General features: G+C 41.4%; 1 protein-coding gene across 3 annotated transcripts in view; it reads right to left on the minus strand.

Annotated features, from left to right (window-relative positions):
* MTSS1 (MTSS I-BAR domain containing 1) overlaps window positions 1-26815 on the minus strand; it is a 162280-nt gene extending 135465 nt beyond the window's left edge. The window contains exons 1-3 of one of the 3 annotated variants that reach the window (XM_081323293.1): window positions 26169-26815; window positions 8110-8171; window positions 512-585 (exon numbers count right to left, since the gene is read on the minus strand). In XM_081323293.1, the coding sequence (XP_081179419.1) occupies window positions 512-585; window positions 8110-8171; window positions 26169-26240 (208 nt within the window). In that variant the 5' untranslated portion in view covers window positions 26241-26815. The remainder of the gene's footprint in view (window positions 1-511; window positions 586-8109; window positions 8172-26168) is intronic. The other 2 variants (XM_081323295.1, XM_081323294.1) reach the window with 2 other exon arrangements.
* Between the last annotated feature and the right edge of the window lie 237 nt (window positions 26816-27052).

Raw genomic sequence — 27052 nt, forward strand, 5'->3', positions numbered from 1 at the left:
TGGCAAATGAATCACGTTCGTTTCTATTCCTTTCTTCTCCAGACATTTTGCTTAGCAAGAATACTGTACAGAAGACCTGAGGAGCTGCATTATATATATATATATACACTGCGCCTCGTTTAACGGATTGGTGGCTTTCCTCCCAACGTTTTCCAAAAATCAAGACTCAAGACTTCATCTGCCCCAATAAATTTCTCTTCCAATAAACTGAAGCAGCCCTTTTGTTTCAAGCCACAATAGCTTATTCAGATGGCCAATGAAACCACACGCCTGTTATTCACACCAAACAAGTTTCAGTGACAGGTTTCTGGCTTATATTCTTTCAAGCCAGTGCCACATATTCACGCTTGGGGAGGGAAAACTGAATATTCACAGATGTCTTAACAGATACGCCATTGGTTCCAATAGCCAAATTTAAAAAAAAAACAGAAGGGTGAGACAGCACCTACAGGTTTGGCAGACCACGTACACACTGAGGTAAAAAAAAAAAAAGAAAGACACATCTGCTTACCACGTGTATTGGTTGCCATGTCTGCTACTTTCTGAAAGGCATCCAGGAAGGCAGCTGCGGCTACAACCGTCGTCCTAGAATACAAACAGACCAGAGTAATATTAGAAACAGATTGTTGCAGTCTATTTGGGTCACTACGCAAGAAAAAGAAAAATACTATTCGACGGTAAAAAGGCAGCTTGTATGTGGAACAAAGAAATGGCAATGATCTTCTCAATCTCATTTCCCCCCTTATTTGCTCTTCAAGGGGACAATAAGTAATAGTAGAAAGTACAGGTAGTCAGTCCTTTTCTTCGAACAGTCCATTTCGTGACCATTGGAAGTTACAACGGCACTGAAAAAAATGAACTTACGAACATTTTTCACATTTATGATTGTTGCAGCATCCCCCTGGTCATCTGACTTACACTCGGATGCTCGACAAATGGTTCGTGACAGTTGCAGGATCCCAGGGTCCTGTGATCCACTTTGGAAAAAACAAAGCCAGATTCACTTAAGAACTGAGTTACTAATTTAACAACTGCAGTGATTCACAACAAACAGGGCAGTCATAAAACGGGGCAAAACTCACTGAGCAAATTTCTCACTTAGCAACATAAATTTTGGGTTCAATTGTGGTCGTGAGTCAAGGACTACCTGTATTTCTTTATTCTCTAAAACTTTGCGGTAAGAGATACAGTAGTAAAGGGAGTCCTCCAGTTATGGCCATTTGTTAATGACAGTTCAAAGTTACAATAGTCTTGGAAAAAGTGACATACAATCCGTCCTCAAAGTTGTGATGTGTCACATACACAGTCACATGATCACAATTCAGGAACTTGGCAATTAGCTCACTTTTATGACAGCCAGAACATAGAATAATAGGATTGGAAGGGACCTTGGAGGTCTTCTAGTCCAGGGGTCCCCAACCCCCAGTCCGTGGACCGGTACCAGGCCGCGGCATGCCAGCAACCAGTCTGCACAAACAAGCAAAGCCCCATCTGTGGGATGCAGGCAGCACACAAAACCATGCCCCCTCTGGTCCACGGAAAAACCTCTCTCCACGGAACCGGTCCCTGGTGCCCCAAAGGTTGGGGACCTCTGTTCTAGTCCAAACCCCTGTTCAAATAGGAAAACCCTATACATAGACACACATGCACACACACACACACAGTGACTTGCAGTCACATGATTTGCGACCTTCCCAGCAGTCTTTTGACAAGCGAAGTCAATTGGGAAAGTCAGATTCATTTAATGACTGATTCTCATAATGACTGCAGTAAAAATGATTATAAAATCAGAGCCAGTCATAGGATGCTTCATTTAACAACCACACTGCTTAGCGACTGACATTCCAGTCCAAATTGTAACTGTAAGTCAAGGACTACCTGTATAATTAAAAAAGAATAGACCAGATGCTCAAAAGTGCAAACTTTATTGACTGGGTTTGCACATTACACTAAGTATGTGATTCATTTGCTTTTGACTTACTCTGCTATGCAAACCCCACTGGTGCACTTAGTGAAACACGCTTCATAGCTTAGCATTATAAACCTATCTAGCTATATGGGATTTATTCAACAAGCTAGGTTTTAAGTGGTAGCTCAGCAAAACCTACGGGGATTTACAAAGGCAGTCTATGCTCACTGGGGCCCAGTGTGTTATGACAACCCAACCTTTCTGGTTTATAAGCCATAGCTGGCGCTCAGCTTTGTATAAACTCTGCCTACTGAGGTTAATTTAGTATATCATGGCTTAGTGTATGTTATCCCATCCAAAGATGAGCTGGATATAATATTTTTAACCGTAGGAAATATGTCATTGCCAGGGATTAGTCGAGACTTGATCTTGACATTCCAAAGAGAATGCCATAAAATCATGGGTTTAAATGATTAAAAACTAGAACGCTAACAGCAAATGCCATGACCCACAACGCTCTCCTTTGCTCAATGTGCTCCACTGGAAGTTAGATAATCATCAGTTGTAGATGCTTAGCTGGAGTGGCCTGGACTATTAATGTCCTAAATGGCCCCTTCCAACTCTATCAATCTAAGATTCATAAGACTGTTTCCCTTCTGGAAACAAAAATATTCTGTATTCAGGGTACATCTTTGCCTTATCAAATCTTGCTACTACATAAGAGATGTTCTATTGTCTTATTTTAGACAACAGCAAGGTAAACAGAAACATAGAAATATCTATCCGTTTCAATCAAACAAGTGGCAGACACCTGACCTACAAGGATTTGGGAGCAGATCAATCCAAAAGACTATTTAGAACATCGCCCAATAGGGCTGGAAGGGAGATTGGAGGCCTTCCATCCAATCCCCTGCCACGACAAGAGACCCTATACAATCCTAGAAAAATAATTGTCCAGTCTCTTCTTGAAAAGCTCCAGTGATGGAGCACCCAAAACGTCTGGAGTCAACAGATTAATTGTTCTCACTGTTAGCAAACTCCTCCTCGGTTCTAGGTTGGAGTGCTCTTTAATGATGTCTATGGAGATTCTCAGTCTTCCAGGCATAGTTATCCCAAAGATGCTTTTTCATGAGGCAACTGGACTTCCTTGGTTTGTTGTTGTTTTTTTTAAAAAAAGACATTTCATTTCTCATCCAAGAAGCTTCTTCAGCTCTGACTGGATGGTGAGGAATGGAAGGATTTATACTCCTTGCAGGAATCTAGTATAAACCCTTCCATTCCCCACCATCCAGTCAAGAGTTGAAGAAGCTTCTTGGATGAGAAGCAAAACGTCTTTAAAGAAAAACAAGAAAATCCAGTTGCTTCCTGGAAAAGCACCTTCGGGATCTCTTTGATGAGCTTATATTTTACAAATGGAAATTTTACATTTACACTGAGTTTACCCAGGCTTGTCTCATGAGTCAGTTGCAGAACATTTCACCTTTGTAAGAGGTTTACATCTTAGATGACCAATCTGGCAGATCAAGCAATCTTTTTGGTCAAGAAGCTTCATATTCTGTAAATGAGCTGGGGGAGGAGCTTCTTTTCATTTAAGTTAGAGCACTTTAGATGTCCTCTACAACTTCCCGAGGCAACACAATATTGAATATCACGAGGAACATCGAAATGCAAAATAAATCCTAGAGAACCACCCATCATGAAAACAGTCCAACAAAACTCCTTCTGGAATAGATGGAAATCAGAAGGGAAACAGGATATCCATAAAACCTCTGACTCATGCATCTGTCCAAGGAAGCCTGTGTCAAAGTACATGTTGATGTATTACAATGATGCTAGTGAGCAGGAAAAGTAAGTCATCACTGACATGTCCCGAGTTAAGTATTTTAAGATGGTTTTAACAATCTTAACTCAGGCTGTGTTCAGTTTGTGATAAGTCATAGCATATGGAAACTCACAGTGGCCTGCTTCAGATGTAAAATTAGGATTCAGCAAATTACTAGGTGGGGTTAAAAAACAAAACTAAACTAGCCTCTCCCAAAATGGATACAAAATAGTGACATATACAGATAATCCTCGACTTACAACAGTTTGCTTACTGACTATTCGAAATTACAACGGCATTGCAAAAAGCGACTTATGACCATTTTTCACACTTATGACCACTGCAGCATCCCCATAGTCATTTGATGTGTCCTGGGGTCACGTGATCCCCTTTTGTAGCAGCTACCCAGATTCTCTCTTGAATAAGACATAAAGACACTCCTTAAATATAGTAGGCATTTGGTGAGTAAGTAGGTCTCTGTTCATCTTTAAAACTTAAAAACGCTGAACTATTTCTTCTCTTTGTCTTAAATTAATTGCATGTTCAAATATAAATTTTAAGGAATCTGGGGCATGACTTTGGGGATGAATTAAAAAGAAAAGGCACACAGCACGTGGAAGCAAAAAGAAATCCAAAATCCTGAAATCAGTAAAAAAAAACTAAAGATTTTACAGCTGCTAGCAAGCTTAGCTTTGGTGCTATTTTAAGTGCCTTATCTCCAACTTGAAGAATAAAGGGAAGTTAACCAATATATGTCTGCTTTTCTCATTTTACAGCTTGGATCAGCTTCATGAGTGATAGTAAACCATGATTTTATTGTGATGGGTTTTTTTAAAATGAACTAGAATAGGCAAATGAAAATAAAGAGAGTTACTTCAAGCATAACAAAACAGAGTTATGGTTCAGCTTATCTAACAGGTTGCAGAAGTACAGCAATAGGGATTCAAGAAGTAAAAAATGATTTGGTGATGCACAGGAAGCACCTGTTAGGTGCATCTTGAACAATGCTTCTAAAGCCAAGAATACATACTAAGCGGCCTACTTCTGGGCCTTGAGCCATTTGGAACCAGGATGTGGAAGTGGCGGGTGAGCGTGCATCCCCACTGGTGTGAGCAACGGGCAATTGTATCCATGCACACTCCGGCCGCTCGTGCAAATGGAGATGCACCGGTGTGCATGCCCGCTGCTCACTCCTCCCCCCCCTTGCTGGTCCACAAGGTTGGGGAACTCTGTACTAAGCAGCTGTGCCAGTACAGGAAGAGGAAGCTTCTGAAAGTTTTTTCAACAGGTGCGATGTGTGTGCCCCATGCACACACACACACATATAAAATCACATTTTCTCTTTTGACCCTGGATCTTTGCTCAGGCCAAGAACACACTAACGTCAAACCTAACAAGCTCATGATAGCTCAGAATAGCAATAGCACTTAGACTTATATACCACTTCAGAGTGCTTTATAGCACTCTCTAAGCAGTTTACAGTCAGCATATTGCCCCCAACCATCAATTATATGTGAACCCATGCCAGTAATGATTATACAATCCTGGATATAACCAGATGCTTCATAAAATTAGCGTGCTTCAATTGGTATCAAATCTTCCTTTAGCAAGAGGGAAATTCTTGTGGCTTCATTTCTGTCACGGACTTTCATTTCAATTTTACAGGTTCCCCTTTACAACTTGTCACCACAGCAAACTACTGTAACTATACTACAAGTATACTAATCACTATTTGCTTTCTTTTTTTCAGCAAAGAGCACACCCAAACCAAATAACTCTTTTCCAGTAAAAACCTCAAGTTTTTACTCAGCCTGTAAATCAGAGTTTGGCTTCTCCTTCTCCTAGTTCTCTTTTCTCACAGCCACGTGTTCTTTTTGCTCTGTAGTACAAGTTTAAAAAAAGGAGAGCCAGTTTGGTGATGTGGTTAAAGAATTGGCTAGAAACCAGGAGACTGTGAGTTCTAGCCCTGCCTTAGACTCAAAGCCAGTCAGTCGGTGACTTTAGGTCAATTGCTTAGTTGTAATTCCAAGGAGAAGGCAAGGATAAACCAATTCCAAAAATGTTGCCAAGAATTACAAAGTCCTGGAGACTATTTGGAGAGGGGAAAAGTAGGTGTAGAAAAAAACATGCCATCTTCTTGTCCCAGACGTGCTTTTTCCAAAAGGCAACTGGATTTTCTTGAAAACGTTTCACTTCTTATCCAAGAAGCTTCTTTAGTTCTGAAGAACAGTTCTGAAGACGCTTCTTGGATGAGAAGCGAAACATTTTCAAAGAAAAAAACCAAGAACGTCCAGTTGCCTTTTGGAAAAAGCACCTTTGGGACAACCATGTCCTGGATGTTTGAGAATCTTCATAGACATGCAATCTTTGTGGTCCTCTTCATGAGTTAATGATAACGAGCACAGTAACTCTGTGAGGTCAATTGAGCAAAAGGACTAGACCAAAGTTCCCAAGACTGATGATGAACTAGAAACCTTGGTTAGCCTGATAGAATAACTTAACTACTACTTTACGTTAGCTCCCGTGTTCTTTCCCTCCCTCTAAAATAGCTGCCAATCCATAACTATTTCTCATATGTAATCCTTTATTAGTAGAAACTGGCTTCTAACATCAAAGTTGTTCCATTAGCATTCTCGACCACTCATTCTAAATAAAGTTACACTTTCCCAGACAGAATTAGCAGTTTTCCAACATTTAAAAAAAAATTAAGTGAAAGAATAATTTAACAGTAGCTTCTTCTTCACAAGAGGCTGGCGGAGTCATATGTCTGGAAGTTTTCCATTCTGATTCCTGCACTGACCAGTCTGCATGGCTTCTCTCCAACTCTTTTGATTTTTTGGCTAGGGAAAATAAAATTCCAGGGAGCAAGTAATATTCCAGATTTTGCCACTGGTTTCTTTTCCTTTCCTTTTTTGGTGTTAAAGCAACACCAAAAAACAGGATATAAGGCAGATATGCCTGTTATTCACTAACTGCATAATTCATTCCTCTCTAATTTTTAGTTCCCAGTGGCCAGCTGGGAAAAAGATCAGTTTTACTGACAATTAAGATACAAAAAGCTTCTGTAAGGCAGTACATGCATCAGACAAGGATCAAAACCATACAATACGCCTAGAAGCTTTATCATTGTGGGATTCTGGTATTCTCTAAGCTTGTTTTCTTGCAGATGTTTCATTACTCAACTAGGCAACATCATCAGTGCACTGATGATATTACCTACTTGGGTAATGAAATGTCTACAAAAAACAATCAGGTTCAAAGAGTACCATGTACCCCACAGTTCAACCCTGAGATAAAATATTCTCTTCTATTAGCTTTATAACATTTTCCTTTAACATAGACTGTCAATTTAAATACCTTTAATTTTAAACCCAACCAGTCAGCATTACTCAGATGTAAAATCTTTTAAATTCCTTTCTGAGGTGTCTGCCTGCTCAGCTTTTACAAAATGCTTTCGTATGTTAAATGCAATGTAGTTAATAAACTACAATGAATGGATATCTTAGACAGTGACAATAAATGTCTAAGCATGTAACTGTGGTTTAGTTAGCAAGGCATGGTTAAACAATCCATGCTTAGAAAATTGGTTAAGCCCCTTAGGCTAATGCAGGGGTAGGCCACCTTGGCTCTTTTATGACTCGTGGACTTCAACTCCCAGAATTCCTGAGCCAGCATGGCTCAGCTTGGAAACTCTCCCTTTCCCCTCAGCATGGCTGGCTCAGGAATTCTGGGAGTTGAAGTCCACGAGTCATAATAGAGCCAAGGTTGCCTACCCCTGGGCTAATGCAACAGATTAAAGAAAACTAACACGGCCTTCTTAAGAGAAAGCCTGATAATCAAAAATTAAAAAGGTACAAACACTGATATATGATACGAATGATCAATTTTGTGGCCATATTCAGTCCCCAAGTTACCTACTCTGTTGCATCTGGAGCATGCCCCTAGAATGTAATAGCAAATAAAATTTATTTATTAAATCTATATGCAACCCATCTCACTAACAAGCAACTTAGGGCAGCTTACATGATAAAACGATATAAAAAAGAACGTCAAAAATATTAAAAACAATAAACATTAAAATTGGATAAATCAATTCATAGTAGCCTTATTCCACCCACCACCTGTCCTGTTTTCTCTAAAATAACGGCTAAAAAAGAATGCTTCAAGTTTTGTGGTACTTTAGGAGTCTACTTCATTGTTGAACATGTTTCTGCCTTGCCGTTCCCAAACTAATTTTGCACAGCCAATTCCACTGCTTTGCTTGCAAATTAAGGCCCACAAACCATCTACAACTTTTGAAGACCCATTTTTTTTTAACAGTGAGGTTGGCCCTGCTACCACATGAAACTGCCCGTGCCAGTATACAAGGATAGCTTACCTAAGTTGAGACTGGAGTTTCCCCGCTTTATTTATGAAATCTTCCCAAATTGGGTAACTTCCCTGGAAGAGAAAAAGGACAAAACTTTGATCACTACAAATAATCCCCCCATTTCTGAAAAGTTAAGCAAATTTACAAAAAAAGAGAGAGAAATACACAGTGGCAATAAACAAACACACAGGTAATATTGATCATGTTGTTCTTAAAAAACCCAGGATGAAAAACAAGTTTATATCAGCACAGAATAATTTCTTTCTATCAAATTCATACACTAATCTTGACTGTATCTAGATAAAAATGGAGGCTACTTAGGAATAACCATTTCTCTTTAACTTTACAAAGGGGTTGGGGCAAACAGTGTATTCACACACCAGCACACCACCAACTGAAGATTGTTAAAATCCATTCTAACCAAGCTAGAACCTGGTTAAATGGAATTTTAAATCCATCATCAGCCATAATGGAAAGACATCCAATTCTCAAACATACAGATACAGGTTGTCCTCAGTTTATGACCGGTTGGCTTAGCAATCTCAAAAACATTACTTACAACCCAGATTTGAAGTTTAAATATCTGGGTCCCCGCTCCCACCAGGTCACATGATTGCATTTTGGGTGCTTGGCAACCTGCCTGCATTTATGGCCATTTGCAGCATCCTGTAGTCACATGACCATGATTTACAATGTTGATGATGGAAATAAACATTTACCTCTGGTTTCCAACAAAAACTACCTCATAAAAATGGGTTCAGCTAATGACTACATTCACTTTAGGCGCCCCCAAAAAGTCATAAAATTGGACACTGTCATGTGATGACCTGCTTTACAACATCCCAACTTATGAGCAAAATTGTGGGGTTCAATTACAGTCATAAGTCGAGAACTACCTGTATTCACAAATTTTTTATAGTGGCATTTTTAAACTGGCAGCAAAGAGCAACACAGGAAAAGGTATATATGAGTGAGTGTTAAGCTGTTTGACCCAATTACCCCTCAAATAATTTTCAAATAATTTTATTGCAGTATCCCCACAAAAAAGCAGACTATGTTGTTTTGCGCAAGTGTCTCAGCAGCAGCCCCAAATGGGATCCTCAACTCACAAACAAGCAATGACAAATTATCCTCAGTTTAACCCCCACTGGCCTACTTGCATAGACGTTTGCTTTCTAGTACAAAGAGATGTGAAATTTGCAGAAATTATAATAATGTGTGGATAAAAATATCACACCAGGAGCTGTGGAAACAAAGTGAAATTTTTGGAAAAAGTACATTATTTCTATGGAGCTTCATTTAATTGCACTATGAAAAACTCATTATAGAGGCCTGACTCTAGAGCCAGACCTTGTTATATGTTAACCAACTTTGTTAAATGTTACTCAACATATAAAACAAAATTATTTGGTATATTTGAGACAGAAAGAATAAGTTTGGTCTAGTATTAACATTATGGGCCTAGGAACCAGGAGACTGAGTTCTATTCCAGGCCTTAGGCATAAAAGCTGGCTGGGTGACTTTGGGCCAATCACCAGGAGAGGGTGAGTTCTAGTTCTGCCTCAGGCATGAAAGCTGACTGGGTGACTTTAGGCCAATCACCAGGAGACGGTGAGTTCTAGTCCCATTTTAGGCATGAAAGCCAGCTGGGTGACTTTAGGCCCATTACCAGGAGACAGTGAATTTTAGTTCCGCCTCAGGCATGAAAGCTGACTGGGTGACTTTAGACCAATCACCAGGAGACAGTGAGTTCTAATCCTGTTTTAGGCATGAAAGCCGGCTGGGTGACTTTAGGCCCATCACCAGGAGACAGTGAATTTTAGTTCCGCCTCAGGCATGAAAGCTGACCTGGTGACTTTAGACCAATCACCAGGAGACGGTGAGTTTGGACCAGTCATTTTTTCTAGGCCCAACCCACCTCACAGGACTGTTGTTGTGGGGAAACTAGGTGGAAGCAATATTATGTATGTTCCCCATCCTGAGCTATTTGTAAACAATAATAAAGAGGATAAAAATCAAATAAATAAAATAATGCATTCTTCTAAGTATGAACCACAATTCTTTCCCCCACACCCAAATTTTGAACCACAACGTCTGGAGTAAATGCAACGAGGGCAAGTCAATTCCTAACCCCACTCCCAGCCTCCTAATCCCCTTTCCCCTCAAACTCAGCCCAACTCTGATTTGGTTTTGACAGAAGGCTGCAATTGCTCTGGGGCAATTTGACAACACCTGAATCATTCCGCTTTTCCCAGGAGACACTGCAAGACCCATTAAACAGAGACACTATTCTGTCAAGGATCAGTCACTTCTGGATAATCATGAAACCAGATCGGAGCAACTCTGGGCTGAGCAAAAGATCTGTCAACTGTTGATGATTTTGAAGTACCAAGAAGCAGGCAAGACTCCCTTCTCTGGCCTCAGCCTCACCTCTTACAGCACAAGCACCAAACAAAACAGCAATTCATTCAGGCATTATCAGATTTCTTGTCTCTCTCTGGTGCATTTTCACTGAGCTTCAAAACCATCCACTTCATTTGTCAGGGATTTTTTTTTCTTCCCGTTTTTGTTTCTTAACACAACATGAAGCGTTTGCCTATGTTTTCACTGTATTAGATTTCATAACATTTAGTCTAATCCTTTACCTAATTACTTATTTAATCCTCAGATTTATAACCTGCCTTTCTTCCTGACAGTCAACACACATAGACTTCTCCAACCTTGCTTCCTATCAACTCATTGAGCTGAGCTGAGTGGATGACCAAGATCACCCCATTGAGTTTCATGATGGGAGGTAAACTAGGACCTTGACCAGGCCTGTTGTAGCCGAAGAACTTAAACCAATGTACCACAGGTTCAGCAACATGAGGATTGCATTAAGTGCACCCACAGCATCCTTATTTGCTCTGCTGCTCATAAACATGTTGACCACACACTTAGCATACATAATGAAGAGGGGGCTTTGTAGGTATCAATGTAGGTGTATAGACATTTTCTTCCAGGCAAAAAAAGGAAAACCTAGATTCTTACAACCTGAAAAATCTATTGCAACATCATCCCATTCGCTTAACAATATCATCCAGTACTTGAGAAGCTGTCACAGAGATGAGGGGATTGACTTATGCTCCAAAGCACCAGAGGGCGGGACAAGAAGCAATGGGTGAAAACTTGTTAAAGAGAGATCCAACTTAGAACTAAGGAGAAATTTCCTAATAGTGAGAACAATTAATCAATGGAGTTGCTTGCCTCCTGGAGCTGTGGGTGCTCCATCCCTGGAGTTTTTTTAAAAAAAATTTTTGAGTGCAATGGCAAAAGGATGTCGCCTTGAGTAGGGGGCTGGACTAGAAGACCTCCAAGGTCTTTCCAGCTTTATGATTCTTTGTTTTATCCCCTTCACTTAACAAGTGCCAACTGGCTGTGATAATTCTTCCAATCAATCAAACAGAAGATTAATCTCTTATTCATTATACTACAATGCAATTTTCTGCTTCTCTTCATAGTTAATGTGCATTTTCATTATGTTCACTTGAGAAAGAAAATCCAGGTGGAAATAACACATGCAACCTAATATAGCAATTATTCTCTCTCAAACCAAAATCAGATGACTCAAATGTCAGGTGATTCAAAACTCAACCTCGAACAAAATAACAAATGAAAAGGGCAATGCTACCTATTGCCACCAAACATTTGATGGGCTCAGGTTTTTCACCCCTAACCTGTATTTTGATTAAGTACTATTCAAGTCAACTTCTTCTGAAACAGGAAGAAACATGTCTAAAACCAAAGGAATATTGACATTCGTCATTAAGAAAACAATCTTATTTAAATATGCTAAATGAAAACTTTCTGAAGAACACCAATTTGAAAATGGTTGCACTAGCATAATCCTAATGTCAAGGACTGCTATTATCACATTGTAAATACCAAGGTTTAAAAAACATACCATCCTAATTAGGTTAAAAGAAGGCTCTTATTTCAGTTAGTTGTACTAGAACTGTAGATGTATGTAGAATGTTGCTTTCCCCCCTTTGTTTTCTAAACCTATCAGCTATGCTGTTATGCACATCACAATCTTTTACTCCAAATAAATTACCCTACAATAATTTACTTATTTTCTATCCCTCTGTATTAAATTTAAAGATCAAAAAATTCTTATTAGCCATAAGCTATTAAAGCAACCAAACAGGTTAAAATGGAGATGAATTCATCCAGTGTGGATGATTGAGAGATAACTAATTCAGGTTAATTGCTATGATTCAATTAGTCTTGAATTTACACAACCTTGATTAAATTAAATCAACTGTATTTAACTGATATACAATTGGAGTTGCAACAATATCTCCAGAGATACAGTTGCCCTAAATGCATTTTTCTGGCTTGTTTGTCCTAACTGTGGAATAAAAGAGATTTAAAGGAAAACTTTATGACTCAAAGACATGAGCACTAATCTCGTGCCTGGCCTTTTCTGACCACGAATTTCTTGCACATTCTTTCATGAGCAGAGAAGAAAATTGCTTTGCTATCTGAAATTAGGAAAAGAAAAGCTTCCCACAGCTGAATTATACACACCCCTAAAATATGTCTTCTATTTAGAAATGCTAAGGGGTCCTTGGTGCTCTCTGAGCTTGCTTGTTTTCTTGCAGACCTTTCATTACCCAAACTAGGTAACATGATCAGTGCTGGTATGGGGTGCAGTTTGCTGTCAGTTTCCATTCTAGCGACTTGCCTGTCAGTGTTGGTCTTAAGAGATTCTTTGGTTGGACTGTTTACTGTTGGCTCTTTGGCAGTTTACTTGATTGTTGGTCTGGGCCAGCTGGGGGAGGGGGTAAGGGGAACTGGGCTGCACAAGCCGAGGGCTGGCACACACACATGTATGTGCACACAGCCCTTGCACGAATGGTGGGCCAGCATGCACACATGCAGCTCGACTTGCGCGATCTACGCTGATCTGGAATGATGAAAGCTCTACAAGAAAACAAGCAAGCTCAGAGAGCATGTCAGCCCTGAGCTACGAATATTCTCCTTTATTAGAGATGCTAAGGAAAGAGCCCTCTTTTTATACTTTTGCCAGCTATCCTCAGTGGGATATCAGAATTGCATGAGTTGGCAATGTGTTGTGGATTGCAGCTGTAGAAACAATTATCTTAAATAGGCATCTGCTCTAGGTGGGGTAGAAATCACAAATCAGACAGATCATCTCAGGGCAAATCTGCCCATGTGATTCACTGAGTAGGGGGGTGGTATTTTAAATAAATAAAAGTTAATTTGTTTGCACAAGCAGCACACTCATTTTTCCTGCAGAACAAGCTGTTTCCCTGCATACTACCCAAGCCTCCCCTCAATTGTTTTTCTGCCTTTATAGCTTCCAATTTTGGGAAGGAACTAAGACAGGAAAATTATAGTTACTTAACACCTGACTATTTGCAATTCTTCCCTCTTCCTCCAATGTATTCCAGGTACTCCTAGATTTACCACCTGCCCATTACAGTCATACATTATGACTGTTGTAAATGTGGTCACCCCTATGACCAACTCGATATTATGATGTTTTGCAGTGGTTGTTAAGCAAATCCATTGTTCACTATGGGCCATTTTTGCCAAAACCTGTAAATGCCACCTTGGGCCAAAACCCTCATAAATCAGTCATGTGACTACAGGATGCTGCAAACGGCCATACATATGATGGGGGGTAGCTACCAGAACTTCAGAACTGAGTTGTAAGTATCTTTTGGGAGGACCGTTATAGCTTCAAACAGTCACTAAACAACCAGTCATATTGTTTATTTTTTCACACTTACGACCGCTGCAGCGTCCCCATGCTCTCATGATCAAAATTCAGACACTTGGCAACTGACTCATATTTATAAGTTGCAGCATTCTGGGGGCATGTGATCACCTTGTGTGACCAACTGACAAACAAAATCAATGGGAAAGCCAGATTCACTTAACAACCATGTTACTAACTGAACAACTGCAGTGATTCACTTAAAAACTATGGCACGAAAGTCATTTAACAAATGTTTCACTTACCAATGGAAACTTTGGGCTCAATTATGGTCGTAAGTCAAGGATTACCTGTACCAGCATTTCTCAACCTCAGCAACTTTAAGATATGAACTTCAACTCCCAGAAATCCCCAGCCAGTATGAATCAGCTAAGAAGCAGCATCTTGTTGCTCAAATGCTCTCAAAGAAAAATCTACCATGCAGGGTGATTTGAACCTTTGTAACCTAAACTGAACATATGAAAATGTTGTACAGAAGAACTTTGCCCATAGAGATACATCAACTTGTGCATTGCTCACTGATTACGAAATGGGTTTACTTTGTTGCATGACATTTGTTGCATAAATATTTCATTCAATCAATGAGGGAAAAGGCCACTTGCAAAACAGAAAGCAAAGAGCAAATTCCAATCTGTAAAAGATTTGCCACTCTCTTGGTTCTTCTAAACCAGCAGCCCCCAACCTTTTGTGGCTTGGCAGGCAGGCTGGAGGGAGAGGGGAACTGGGTCATGCAACTGGCGGGCTGGCGGCCGACCCACAAAAATTGAACTGTGTGTGCATTCCAGTCAGCCACTTAATAATAATAATAATAATAATAATAATATATAAAGTTGGAAGGGACCTTGGAGGTTATCTAGTCCAACCCCCTGCTCAGGCAGGAAACCCTATACCATTTCAGGCAAATGGCTGTCCAGTCTCTTCTTAAAAACCTCCAGTGTTGGAGCATTCACCACCTCTGGAGGCAGGTTGTTCCACCGGTTAATTGTTCTAACTGTCAGGAAGTTTCTCCTTAGTTCTAGGTTGCTTCTCTCCTTGACTAGTTTCCATCCGTTGCTTCTTGTCCTGCTTTCAGGTGCTTTGGAGAATAGCTTGACTCCCTCTTCTTTGTGGCAGCCCCTGAGATATTGGAACACTGCTATCATGTCACCCCTCACCCTTCTCTTCATTAAACTACACATACCCAATTCCAGCAACCGTTCCCTATATGTTTTAGCCTCCAGCCCCCTAATCATCTTGGTTGCTCTTCTCTGTACCCTTTCTAGAGTCTCGACATCTTTTTTACATCGTGGTGACCAAAACTGGATGCAGTATTCCAGGTGTGGCCTTACCAAAGCATTGTAAAGTGGTATTAGTACTTCACTTGATCTTGATTCTATCCCTCTGTTAATGCAGCCTAGCACTGTGTTGGCTTTTTTGGCAGCTGCAGCACACTGCTGGCTCATATTGAAGTGATTGTCTACTAAGACTCCGAGATCCCTCTCACAGTTACTACTATTGAGCAAGGTTACTACTTGGACAGCCCAATTCGAATAAGCCAGGCCCGGTAGTAGGCCGCAGCCCAGGGTTTGGGGACCCCTGTTTTAAACCATCTGTCTTTTCACAAAATTCCGATTCGCAATGCCTTTCCATCTAGTTATCAATTTGAGGAGTGGGGGGGAATCACAAGGTGAAGCAGAGTTCTTAACAATTTGGCAAAATGTCCATCCATGAAATTTCAATGATGTTACTGACAACAATATAATGTGTTGGCTTATACAAGCAGTCCTCAATTGGGGACTACAAGTGCTGCAGCTGCCAACTGGAAAATCACAGGACCACGACCGGCTTACAACCTCGCTTTCCTTTTGGTCGTTAAATGAAACGTCCCATGATTTGTGACTCACAGGGTTGATGTAGCCGAAACTAGGAAAATGAAACATCGCATATGCTCTGCTGAGCTCCTGAATATCTAAAAATATCTAATTAATAAATACATCTGGCCTGCCTTCCTTGATAAGTCAAAGTACTTGCTTTAACAGATTTTATCCTGGTATGATCCAGCTTGATGAAGAGATGCGAAAATTTTCAACATTAGCTATATCACCTATAATTTTAAGCTACTAAACTTGGGTCATCCTTCTGCCATTATCCTAAAAAAGTTAAAAAACACTGGGCTTCTGATGCCATGTCTTATGATTGTACGATGCATTTAACTGACTTCAGATAAGTTGTTTTAGAGCCCTCCAGAGCCACAATGCAACATTAAAGAGCTTATATCTGATCAAGCATCCCTATCTTTCCATGCATTAATTTCCCTATGTGTACAACTACACAAACATTATCAAAGGCTAATATATATTCCCATAGCAATTGACAAGGAATTCCTTGCAAAAACTCATTGCGTGAAACTCTTTTGGGGTATAATGTTGGACTCGACAGCGAAGAAAATCCTTTTAAGAACAGCATTTTCCAATCTTGCATACTTCCCAGGCAACCTCTGACAAGCCAAGTCAATGGGGCAAACTGGACTCACTGAACAACTGGGTGATTCACTTAACGAGTGTGACAAACTGTGGCACAAAAAGGTCATAAAATCTGGCACTACTCACTTAACAAATTCTAGTCCCAATTGTGGCCGTAAACCCAGGACTGCCTTTATTTCCGAAAGCTGTTGCAATGGCCTGAGCTGCTAACAATGACTGTAGAATAGTAGCTGAATTAAACCCATATTTCTAGATCGTGTGTGTGTGTGTGTGTGTGTGTGTGTGTGTGTGTGTGTGTGTGTCTGCACATAGTGTGTGTAACTATGGCAACTTTATAACCTGTGGGCTTCAACTCCCAGAATCCCTCAACTAGCATCCCTAGCAGGATTCCCAGGAATTCTGGGAGTTGAAGTCCACAGGTCGTAAAATTGCCACAGTTGCCCACCCCTGTTCTAGAACATGATGCAAAGAAGGGAAGATTTTGCTCTGGAAGTTGTCTTCTGTTCCTTAGGGAGTATGCCTCCTCCATCCACAGCAACTGCCCGAATATCTAAAAATAGCTAACCCCGTTTACTCAGCAATGCCATTGGTTTAAAGAAACCCTGATGTGCGACAGCTGCTCAGTTGATTGTTTCCAAGATCAACACTCAAGATCAGAGGAGAGAAATCAGAAGGGTGTTTTTCCCCCCCTCCTCCCCTCTTTCCAAGCCTGAAAAGAAACATACTGCAGCTGTTTATAGTGGCGAAGAAATGCAGAACAAGGAACACCAGTTGGTTGCACATAATTACAAACAAACAAGTGAACAATCAGCTGTATTTTGAATCAATACAATGTGCTGGCAAAAAAAAAAATCTCCTCCAGGAGGAGGAGGAGGAAAGAACTGCAGAATAAAGAAATAAGGACAGGTCAATGTAATGTGATAAAATCAAAGTGTGAATTGTTAAAATGCAACTGCTCTCTCTCTATATATATATTATACGTGTGTCTGTTTCTCTGTGTTATTAAAAATTAAATGGTATATAGGACGACACCCCCCCACACACAACACATCCACTATTATAAGCATCATAATTATACTAACAGAACATAAACTGTGTGTGAAAAATCACGCTGCAGATTCTGTGAATAACAACTACTGGGAGTCCTTGACTTATAACTTATAAATGAGCCCAGAATTACAGACATAATTTGTGCCAATAGTTAAAACAGGTCATCGTGTGACAGACCTGATTTTACAACATTTTTTTGCAGCAGTCATTAAGTAACTGCAGAGGTCATAAAGAAAATGTGGCGGTCCCAATGCAAATGCCACAGTCGTTAAGCAAACCCATTGTCCATAATCAACATTTTCTGCCAGAAACTGGAAGTAAATGGTGGTTTGTGGCAAACCCCCCCCCCAACAACCTATAAATCTTGGTCAGTGACTATGAAACTGCTGCAAATAGCAGTAAATGCAGGCTGACTGCCAAGCACCCAGAATAAGATTCGGTGACTGCAGGGGTGGGGGTGGTGAGATGGCCATTGGAACTTCAAATTCGTGTTGTAACCATCTTTGGGGGAATCTGTTGTAACTCTGAATGGTCACTAAGCGATGAATTGTAAGTCAGGGACTACCTGCAATGCAGCAAAGGCTGAATGTTTCATACTAAGTCAGGGGTCTTATGACTTGTGGACTTCAACTCCCAGAATTCCTCAGCCAGCGTGCCTGGTTGAGGAATTCTGGGAGCTGAAGTCCACAAGTCATAAAAGGGCTAAGTTTGAAGACCCCTGTACTAAGCGTTGCTGTGTTCAGAGTAGCTTTTTCCAAAGTAAGCATTAACAAAGAAAAATACGGGCTTGAGAAGAGAATAACTGCAGCTCCGCGAAAAAGTATTTGCCCCCTTTCAAGATTTTGCTTTTCTCTGCCACTATAGTTACCAGAGGTTAACCAGATGAACGGAAATTCTGTTTGTTGGTTTTTTTTCCTTAAACCAAGTCATCCAAAATACAGCATGTTAGTGTGAACGGGTAATAATCCCTTTAAATTCAGGCTGAGTTCACCACCTTTTGCTGTAATAACTAGATAAGCAAACACTTTTTTGTAATTGGGAAGATTCATGTCTCTAGTTTGAATTTTAATCCATTCCTCCATGGTGATGTGATGATCTGCTTCCACGTTTGAGTTCTGGCATGAACAGCTCATTTGGGACCCTGATCCCACCCTTTCATGGGGTCTCAATTCAGGCTTTGACATGGCTGTTTCAAAATATCAAAGTCATCTTCTTATGGATTGCTTTTATGTTGCTTTTATGTTGAGATCTTTGTCTGGCTGATGGTCCACTGCATGTGGATGAACAGATACCCTAATACTGGTACTGCAGAGCTCTCAACAGTAGAAAGTAGTACAGATCCTGACACAGAAAAAAAGTCTGTGTCATCCTTAGCAGCTAACATGAGCATCTTAATGTGAAGAACTGTGTTTTGTTCTCTGGCAGATAAGTGCAATGTTCATTGAGCTTAAAAAGTTCCACTTTCAATTCACAAAATTCAATTCTGTGGAGTATTCATCCAGACATATGGAGATTCATCCAGTGCTTAAGATAACCATTAATGTTCTTCTGAGTGAGCAATAGATTTTGTCCAGCTACGCCCCATGGACCTCTATTTGATCCAGTGCTTTCCTGATACTGGAGTCATAAATGCCAATTTTGGGCCTACAGATAACTCATGTTATTCTGGAATGCTTTGTGGGTTTCTCAAAAAGATTATATGCTGAGCTCCTGGAGTTATTTTGAGCGCATGGCTATTCTTGGGAAGACTCACTACTGCCCTAAATTTTCTCGCTCTCAAGACAATGTCTCTGTATATAGACCAATGGAGATCCAGAATTTTAGAAATGATTTTGTAATCTATCCAGGGAGATAAGCATCAATGAACCCACTTTTCTAAAGAAGGCTCCATAAATTTCTGCTGAGTGGGTCAAGATGTACCTTTACAATCCCTGTGGTAAGAACTCCACAGTGATGATAGGAGCCAAAATTTAAATTGCAGAGCTGTCCATATTTAATTTACCAACGTAAAGGGGTTTTTATACTGGCCTACCGCATGTTAGATTATTTCATTTAATGTAATAAATGAAATTAAAACTTCACTCTGGAATTAGTTGTACATTCATATTTTTATATATAAACTCCCCATTTACGACCCTGTAATCCAGGGGTCTTCAAACTTGGCCCTTTTATGACTTGTGGACTTCAACTCCCAGAATTCCTCAGCCAGCGTGCCTGGCTGAGGAATTCTGGGAGTTGAAGTCCACAAGTCATAAAAGGGCCAAGTTTGAAGACCCCTGCTGTAATCCCTTAATTTGGGGGAGCGTCAGGGTACTTGAGCTGAGCTGGCTGGATACCCTTCCTGATGCCTATGTAGAGTTCACAGCAGAAATTTGTTCTTTGTGTGCAGAGGAATACCTGCCATCACCTAGGATTGAACTCTCAACTTTCCAAGTGGGAAGCAGGAGTCTTCATCATTAAGCCACCATGCTATGTTCTTATATTTTTATATATAGGTAAAGGTAAAGGTTCCCCCGCACATGCGTGCTAGTCGTTTCCGACTCTAGGGGCCGGTGCTCATCTCCGTTTCAAAGCCGAAGAGCCAGCGCTTGTCCGAGGACGTCTCCATGGTCATGTGGCCGGCATGACTGGACACCAAAGGGGCACGGAACGCTGTTACCTTCCCACTGGAGTGGTCCCTATTTTTCTACTTGCATTTTTACGTGCTTTCGAACTGCTAGGTTGGCAGAAGCTGGGACGAGTAACAGGCGCTCACTCTGTTACGCAGCACTCGGGATTCAACCCGCCAAACTGCCGATCTTTGGATCGACAAGCTCAGCATCCTAAATGATGTTCTAATAGCATTCAGTGGCAAAGGGGAAAAATATTCCAGTGAATACTTTTTCAGTGATCAGGGTCTATTTAGCTAAGACAGACAAAAGACTGTTGAAGGTAAAAATGACCTCAAACAAAATAAAAATAGTAAAAAGGCCCCTCAACCCTACCCTTAAAGAAAAAACACAAGTTGCAAGTAATGCACTTTAGAATATATGGCTCAAGGCAAGAATGGAGACTGAGCCATTGTTCCCAATATTACTATGTGTTAACAGGGACACGGGTGGGTTTTTACCACTGGGTTCTCAAATGCTTAGAAGAATCCACCAAGCAAAATGATGAACTTTTGGTTAGGATGTCTATGGAGATTCTCAATCACGGTTGTCCAAAGGTGCTTTTCCAAAAGGCACGTGGACTTTCTTGGTTTTTTTCTTTGAAAATGTTTTGTTTCTCATCCAAGACATTTCTTCACTTCAGAACTGAAGAAGCTTCTTGGATGAGAAGCAAAACATTTTCAAAGAAAAAAACCCCAAGAAAGTCTACTTGCCTTTTGGAAAAGCAGCTTTGGGGCATTTGGTTGGGACCAGTTACCAATCTTTGATGCACCTGCCCATACGAACCCTAATTAAGGGAGTTAGGACAGAGTAACTATCACCAGAATTATTATTTCTTTAACTATAGGCTAACATAATGTTAAGCAGACAAGACAGGCAACAAAATATTAACCACATTTTTGTATTCACACAGTGAAAAGTTCTCTTGCCTTTCAGTGAATGTAGGAGTGGACGCAAATCATTTTTATCTTATTAGTGGTTACCCCCTCAGGCTAAAACCCTTTTTTCTATTCCTTAAAATAGCCTTTGGAAGAAAAGATGTTTAAAACACATTGGGCTATAAAACTTCCCTTATTTGGTGATTTTGCATATGTTGGGGAGAATTCTTTTGACCCTGATCCAACATAAACTTGGGAAAATGAGACTAGGTTGAGTTTAAAACATTGAAAGCAGCATTTTCTCACACACTTAAAAAAAAGTTGCAATGGGATCCAACTAGAGCAGGCATGTCAAATTCGCGATGTCGTGCAACATATCGCGAGTTTTTCCCCATTGCCAGCAATGGGGTGGGCGCAGTTTCGGAGTGACGCATCCGGCCCGCGGGCCAGCAGTTTCACATGCCTGAACTAGAGTGCCCGTAAGAGGTCAGCAATTTATGTACTCAAGTGACAATTTTTACCACAACTTTACACCATATGACCTGTATATTTCTGTGTTCAGGGAATCCCAGTTCAATGTACTGCAACCTTGAATTATTTCAAGGTGTGTGTTTTTTTAAAAAAAAAGAAGAGCATGAAATTTCTGCCAAGTTTTCAGACAGTAGCTACTTTTCAATACTCTGGATTTTCTTCAGATCATATAAATCCATAATCAATGCAGTTCTTCAGCTGGCACTCAACCTAAGCTTGCACAACACATTCAACCATGTTCTAGCATGGCTTATTGAATAAATTATATATGGATGGTTCACTTAACACAGTATATATATGTATATAGTTGACATTTTTAATCCTGGAATTGTCATTTGCTATTACAAAGCTTGTGAAAAGAGGGAATGTTTAGTTTAATCTAAACTAAAAACTACTTTAAGATCTGTAACATCTGAAATTATGTTTAAAGTTTCCAAACTTTTTGTTTCAATAAAATTAGAATATTCAGTGAGTAGCAAGTAGAATTATCAGAGGTTCTTTAGCTAAAATATTGTCCACATTTTCTTGTGCATCTTAAAACAGCTTACCACAGTGCCTCTCAAACATATCAATTGTTAAGATGTGTGGACCTCAATTCCCAGAATGCCCCAGTCAATAAGGCTGGGAGTTGAAGTCCACACATCTTAAAATTGCCAAGGTTGAGAAGCACTGGCTTAACCTGTCAGTATTTAGGATCAATAGGAAAGGTTAAAAATGAAATCTGAAGACTGTTACCAAAACAGAAAACTTAGAATGTGGACAGCTGGCAGATTTTTAGTACCAGAAAAAAGATAAAAAGGGCACCAATACCCAAATCAATACTTCAACTGAGAAGGACAGTGTAACAAATCAGAATTTTTAAGACACTGAAGTCTTTTGAGGGCCTAATTAACATGCTACTGCCATTTAAGTTTGGAGGCCTCTGTTCTGCACAAAGATAATCTATCCATTATTTCGCAAAGGTGATAACTCAACTGGAGGAGTTAAAACCATGTCCAACAAGCTTGGACAGGACACGGTGTTCAACAGGATTTGTCCTTGCCTTGACTTGTCAAAGCTACACCCCCAGGTATCCTGTGACAGGTAATACTAGAGGTTCTTTGGTTTTCAATCCGTCAGGCGGAACGGATACCTGCAAATATTTAAAGCTACATTCTGAAATATTTAAAGTGCATCCAAGAGGCCCATGTTTATTTCAGCAAAACGACTGCCCTCACTGAAAACAGATTGGGTCAAGTAGTGGGCTTGAGGGGGAAGGAAGGAGCTGCCTGCTAACTCTGCCTGACAATAGAAAACCAGATATGTCAGGTTTTTGTTAGAATTGTGCAATTCCATACAGCCATTTAGTTAAAACAAAGCAATGCTGATACTGCCATGGAAAGAAACCACATCTTATCTTAAGTTCTCTCATCAGTTCAAGCATGCATCCTAGTGAGTCTGCATTTTGTTTCTATTTGCCTGCTAATAATCTATTGCCAGACACACAGCCTTTTCAAAATACTTTTGTACGATTATCTGCCCCATTACCCATCCACTTTTTTTTCTTTTTTTTGCTGTGTCTGGAAAAAAAGGTCAGGTCCTTCACTCCTGTGTCACATGTACTGATAAGCAAACCCCACTGGATTTAATGACTCTTACTCTCAAATATATGTGCAAGGGATTACAGCCAAAATAAGCCCTGCTCATGCCCCCAATTAGCAAAGTCAGTAGGGCTGGATCTATGTGTTGGAAACGGCCTGCTTTAGCAAAAGGGCTGGGCATTTGAGAAGGCAACTTCTAGTCCAGAAAAGTTTATATGGGGTGGCAAATTTGCTTGTCTTTAAGGAGCCACAGGACTGTTCTGATCTGCAATTGCTAAGAGCCTAGCACAGCTCCCCCTTCTGGAGTGTATCAGCAAATATTGTCTAAAAATGACATCACAAGATTAAAAACAGATCAAAAATCTTGACTTCTCCGTGAATTTTCTCCCTAACAAATGCAGATAAAAATGGCACTCCGTTACTATAGCTCCAATTTATTTCTGTTACCAAACCTCAGTAAGTAAGTAAACACATGCTCCCAGGTGTGGAGGCGTTCCAGGTGTACACACTATCAATTGCAAGTAGCCACAGAAAAGATTTTCCCAAACTGATGTTGCTTCCTGTTTAAGAAAGGGAATAAAAAGCTCCAGCTTTTAGCATTGCCTACTTATAGTCCATCTGGCGGAAGAAGGCATCTGTTAAAGCAATTCCATAGCTGAAATGGACTTAATGAAAATGATTACAGGTTTTGCTCTGGACCTCCTTCCCCAGAGATTTTACATGCCGTTCAACAAAGGGAGATCTGGGATTCAGCCACACCACAAAGAGTTCATTATGACAAGACTCCTGACATACTTTTCCTCCCATTCATTACAGAAGCAAGCAGCACTGTTAACATCTGCAGAGACCTGCTCAGATGGCAGTACAAAAGAATCTAGTTTTAAAGGTTCTTTAAAAAAAAAAGAAAACAGTGGAATTAGGCCTACTGTCTGATTAACACTGTTCATGGGGACTCTTCCCACTCAACCAATCAATGCACTTCCAAAATCCTGGAGGGGGGGGTTGCCAAAAGAAGCAGAGAGAGAGAAAATAAAAAGAATCCATCTTCCATGCTATTAAAAGCTGTATTTCTAAGTATTCAAAAATGCCACTGTCAGTTGAATTTTGACTATTTATTTCTTCACCCACACAGCTTCATGCTTCCCTTTTTTAAAAAAGAAAAAAAAACTCCACATTTTCTCCAACTGCAATCTCAGCTTTTCAGTTGTGCAATTCAGCTGAAATAACTGGGAATTATTTCTGCAACCCCACCTCGACCTCAATGGATGCAAGTTAATTTTAAATATTAAGGATCTGCAGCCTGGCAAACAAAACCTTGCTATACTAATCCGTAGGGATTTGAACAGAAGCTGGCACTATCATGGACCTTGTATTGCCACATATACATGACCATATGGAATTGTTTTATATCACTATTACTTGTCCCTTCTTGCTCCCTACAGTTTATTTGGGCTGGCACAGCTTGCCAAATGCTCAGAGATCTTTCATGTGCCTTTAAAGGGAGATGCACAAAAGTTTAAATGCGTAACACACCTCGCCTATGTGGTTCTTCCCCCTTCACAACTAAAAGCCAGGTAACTGTGAGCCTTGAGCCCAATGTGACTGGGCTTCACTGTGGACAGCACTGGGAACAAGTCACACTTATTGCATTTTATGGCTGAAGTGACTTCCTTTACTGCAATTCTGGGCTCACACTGTCCAGCTGTGTCTAAGTACTGGCCAAAAGGAACTAAGGGAATTTCATTTAGGTGAGTGGACAAATAGTACAGCCTACTGCTAAGCTTGTAAGCCACCCTGAGTCTTCGGAGAAGGGCAGGATATAAATGGAATAAAAATAAAAATAAATAAATAAATAAGAATGAGGGTACTTAAGTTGTCCACTAGAATCAAGCAGAACTGGGGCAGGAAAGACCACAGACCATTTTTTCCATCAGCCTCTTGGGAAAAAGACTTTTTTAAAAAAAACACCTGGTTTTAATTTTAATTTGTTAGCTTTTTATTATCCTACCTTTCATTCAATGGTGTTCTCATTGTGCCCTCCTTTCATTTTTTTCCCCCACAATCACAACCCAGGCAGAGAGAAAACAAGTGATTCAGTGTCACCCCAGACACTTTCCTGGGTTCTCACTATCTAAAAAACTATTTTTTCCACGAATAACTTCTCAGCCAGCCACTTATACAAAAAACCAGGCCAGCGTCTTTTATACAAAACCAGCACATACCATGAAAGGACTCAGGTCGTCTTTTTCCCCCCAAAAAACATCTGGGCACTGGCATGATTTATCACAGCAAACCCCATCCTAATTCTTTTTAGGTATTCCCAAAGCGTGGAAAAGGGAGTCATAAAACCAACGGCCCTGGCTCCATTAAGTCTCCCAACAGTTGATTCTCCAAGGTATCTTGCCACCGACTATGGAAGTTCCATTTCAAGCCAACCAGCTGGGACTGTTAAACCGTCGGAAAACTCGGACATGTTAAAATACATCCATTTGTAACGTATGCCTTTGCAGTATCTCACGTCTTTTATCATGACATCGGGAAGGGCAGCGCGAGCATTTGAACAATGCGTAATACGATGTTAATATCCGATGTTGCTTCGATCCAGATAAAGCAGAGCGACGGAGAGGAGGTGTAACTCTTTAAAAAAAAATAACCAATACACAGACTTGAAATGCTTTTTTCTCGGGATGCCAGAGGCTTTGGCTGCGCCCTTTCGGCTCGAAAAGGCCATTTATTCAGCACTCCAGCAGACCAGGGAAATCCTGGGCCAGGGAAAGCGGGCTTCGAGGACCCCCCGAAGGGAAAACCCGCGCGGCTCTCGCCGCCACCAGCAGCAGGGAAACGGGGCGCCCCCGGGAGGGACCCCTGGAGCCCAACCAAGGCCCTGGTCGCGGCAAGGCAGGGCTCCCTCCGTGCGCTGGGAACGAGCCTTTTGGCGCTTCGCTGCCTGCTTAGTGACCCACCCAGCCAGCCAGCCACTTCCTCGAGTCAGGTGGGACGAAGGAGAGCCGTTCTCCTGCGCAGGTTTGCAAAAGGCGGCGGGGTTCGAGGGGCTATTCTTTCACACACACACACACACACACACCCCGCGTCTCCCCTTATCCAGTGCCCCCCCGCCCCGCCGGCCCCCTTACCTTCATATCACTGATGGTGGTCTGGAAGAGCCCCCCAAGGGCGCTGCATTCCTTCTCGATCACCGCCTCCATCTTTCTGGCCCCCCCCAGCTTCCGAGGACCCCCAAAGCCAACGACTGGGGGCGATCTTCTCTTCTACGGGTTCCCACCCCCACCCCAGCCCACCCCAGCCCAGCCCAGCCCTTTCCCCCAATCGGAGCCTCTCGGCCTTTTGGGATCCCGACCAGGCGGGGTGGCAGAATAAAAAGGCAGCCGTCTAAAGGCGGGAGGAGGGAAAATCCCGAGGTTGGCTCGCTCCCGATGCACGACGAAAAAAAAAAAGGCGAAGAAGGGAAGCTCGCAATTCGGGCTGGCAGGCAGGCAGGCAGGCTGGCTTGGCTTGGCTTTCTCGCCCGCGCCAACTCCCCTCTCTTGGCTTGCAGCCGGGCGATTCCGAGTTGAAGCGCAGCTCCTAGCAACCCCGAGGAAAATCCCACGGATGGGGGTGGGGAGGCTGAATTAAGGTGCTTGCAACCCCTCCGCGCGAGGGCAGAGACCAACCCCACGAATGGCCATCCTGGCTCATGCCCGCGCAAACCAGCAACTCCGATCTAGACCCGGGAGGAGGAGGAGGAGGAGGAGGGGGCGTTTTCAACAGAAAGGAGGCGAGCGAGCGAACAACGCCTCGGATGCACCAGCCGCTCTTCTGCCGCCCACAGCAGCCCCCCTCCCTCGCAAGCCACTATTCATTTAGCAGCTGAGGATCCGATTTTGCCAACAACAACAACAACCAAAAAAAAAATACCCGGGGATTTTTTTTTGGGGGGGGGGAGGCCGCGGGGCGGAGAGAGAGAGAGAGAGAGCTACCAAGTCTGCGCCTTGCTCTAAGAATGCACGTTCCAGTT

The sequence above is a fragment of the Vipera berus genome (assembly GCF_964194415.1).
Source record: "Vipera berus genome assembly, chromosome: 3".
NCBI lineage: Eukaryota > Metazoa > Chordata > Lepidosauria > Squamata > Viperidae > Vipera > Vipera berus.